Source organism: Cynoglossus semilaevis, chromosome 15, assembly GCF_000523025.1.
Source record: "Cynoglossus semilaevis isolate Cse_v1.0 chromosome 15, Cse_v1.0, whole genome shotgun sequence".
NCBI lineage: Eukaryota > Metazoa > Chordata > Actinopteri > Pleuronectiformes > Cynoglossidae > Cynoglossus > Cynoglossus semilaevis.
In genome coordinates this window covers 19,310,525-19,312,527 of record NC_024321.1, presented here as the reverse complement: position 1 = coordinate 19,312,527, position 2,003 = coordinate 19,310,525, and the positions used below count along the sequence as shown (strand labels likewise).

Genomic DNA, 2,003 nt, shown 5'->3' with positions numbered 1-2,003 from the left:
TCATCCGTCCCTGACACAACGACCAGAACGCTGCAAACATCCAGCGAAGAACAAAGAGACGAAGGACATGTAAGTCTGTCAGGACGGTTGGTTCCACCACTGGAGCTCACATCAAGTGTTTAGTTGTTTTTTTTAATAACGTATGAAACAGGAATTTTCCCTTAAATGGTTTTAAAATGTAAAACTAATCAAACTGGACCAGATTCTTGTCTTGGAACTTTTTGACTCAGTGGTTTTAAATGTGATGAACTGAGATGTAAAGATGACTCTCTTTACTATAATCATCATTTCTACTCTCACTGTTGTGACTCCGACCTACCAGGATGGTGGTGACGATGTAGGTTCTGTTCTGCAGGCCGTAGGTGTCGTTGCTGCCTCTCATGAAGCTGGCAGTGGTGACGTACTTCTCATCTTCATTCCAGTAGCCGACCTGAGACACAACAAAAACCAAACAGAAATGAAAGTCCAAACCTGACAGCAGTAGAACAAAGTCGGCCCCTAACGGTCCACGCCCCACATTTTCAAGTATAGAACAACTACTGAGCTTTATGTTGTTGCAAATGAGCTTCTAGTTTCCTGTAGTCTGTTTATTCAGCCATGATGTGAAAATGTGTGAATTTATAATTTTAACCAGTTTTCTATTTATATAAAATATTGCAAAACAGTAATTTAAATATGCAATTTTTGGACTTTGAGTTTCTAATCACTTTGAAAATTGACAGATTTAGAAGAAAACTAAATCAAAAAATATATCATCATCATCTATAGCATCGCAGTATATCACAATATATCGTATCGTGACACGTATCGTATCTCCACATTCTTGCACACACACACGCCCCCTACTGTCCATCTGTATATACTTATATAAATGAAACACACAGCGTCGGTGCTGTACCTTCTTGGGTCCAGATGGGGCCAGTTCCATGACGCTCACGGTGTAGTTCGTTCTCCGACCTTTCTCGTTGAACTGTATGTGACCAGTCAGTCCATCGATCAGGACCTGCGGCGGGAGACGGAGACGTGGAATTAACGACGTCATCAGGTCACGTGTGTGTGTGTGTAGCCTGGGTTGGTGTTGGGGGGGGCGGGGCCTGATGACAGACCGTCTGCATACATGTGGACAGATCAGTGTGTTTGTCTTGGCTGAGTGAGGGAGTTAATTGAGCGAACGCAGCTTCAATCTCCAGTCTGTCCACAGGCAGATGGTTGGACCAGTGAACAGAACCAGCACTGCTACTGTACACACTGAGCCTCGGGCTGCTCACACACACACACACACACACATTGCATTTATCACAGAGAGACAATAATGTAGATCAGATTCAGCAGTAATTAATTTACATGTTTTACATTTGCCTTTTTTAATTAGCTGAACACAGTTAAAACAATAACCGTCTCTGCTTCTCAGTGAGAGTGGGTTAGGTGTGTGTGTGTGTGTGTGTGTGTGTGTCCCACAGCCCTGTGTTTCCATTTCCACAGCCAAATATTACATCTCTAAACTCAATTGCTGATGTCATATTCCATGAGGATCACGGCGGAGCGTTGTTGCCCTCAGGTTTGGTTTAGCACTGATGATGTCACATCTGATCCTGCTCAGCTCTCCTACGACTTAATGTGAACTTTACACGACAGAATGAAACCTAATTTGTTCAGCCAGCCTGGGCTCAGGAGCCGTTAGCTCGGGTGTCACTCACCAGAAGGAGCACATGTGTGTGTACGTGTGTGTGTGTGTACGTGTGTGTGAGTGTGTGTGAGTGCAGACCTGCTGCAGGGCTCTCTGGATGTCTATGCCTTGGCCCCAGGGGGCGGGGGGGTTGGCAAGACACTCCCCAGCGTTGCCTCTGCGAGAAATGTCTATTCTCTGTCTCCTCAAACTCTGGAAGGCCAAGGACATGACTTTGACCCCGTCGTATGTCAGAGCGCCAGTGTACTGATGGAAGACAGACAGGTGGGGGGGGGAGAGGGGGGGGAGATCAACCACAACAGTGATCAGTTTCAGA

The 2,003-nt window shown here is 45.6% G+C and overlaps 1 protein-coding gene across 4 annotated transcripts in view; it reads right to left on the bottom strand.

Moving 5' to 3' along the window:
• Positions 1-2,003, bottom strand: part of gria1a (glutamate receptor, ionotropic, AMPA 1a) — a 44,660-nt gene that overhangs the window by 19,126 nt on the left and 23,531 nt on the right. For all 4 annotated transcript variants that reach the window (XM_008327628.3, XM_008327633.3, XM_008327629.3 and 1 more), the window contains exons 8-9: positions 899-1,003; positions 320-430 (exon numbers count right to left, since the gene is read on the bottom strand). In XM_008327628.3, coding sequence (XP_008325850.1) covers positions 320-430; positions 899-1,003 — 216 coding nt within the window. The remainder of the gene's footprint in view (positions 1-319; positions 431-898; positions 1,004-2,003) is intronic.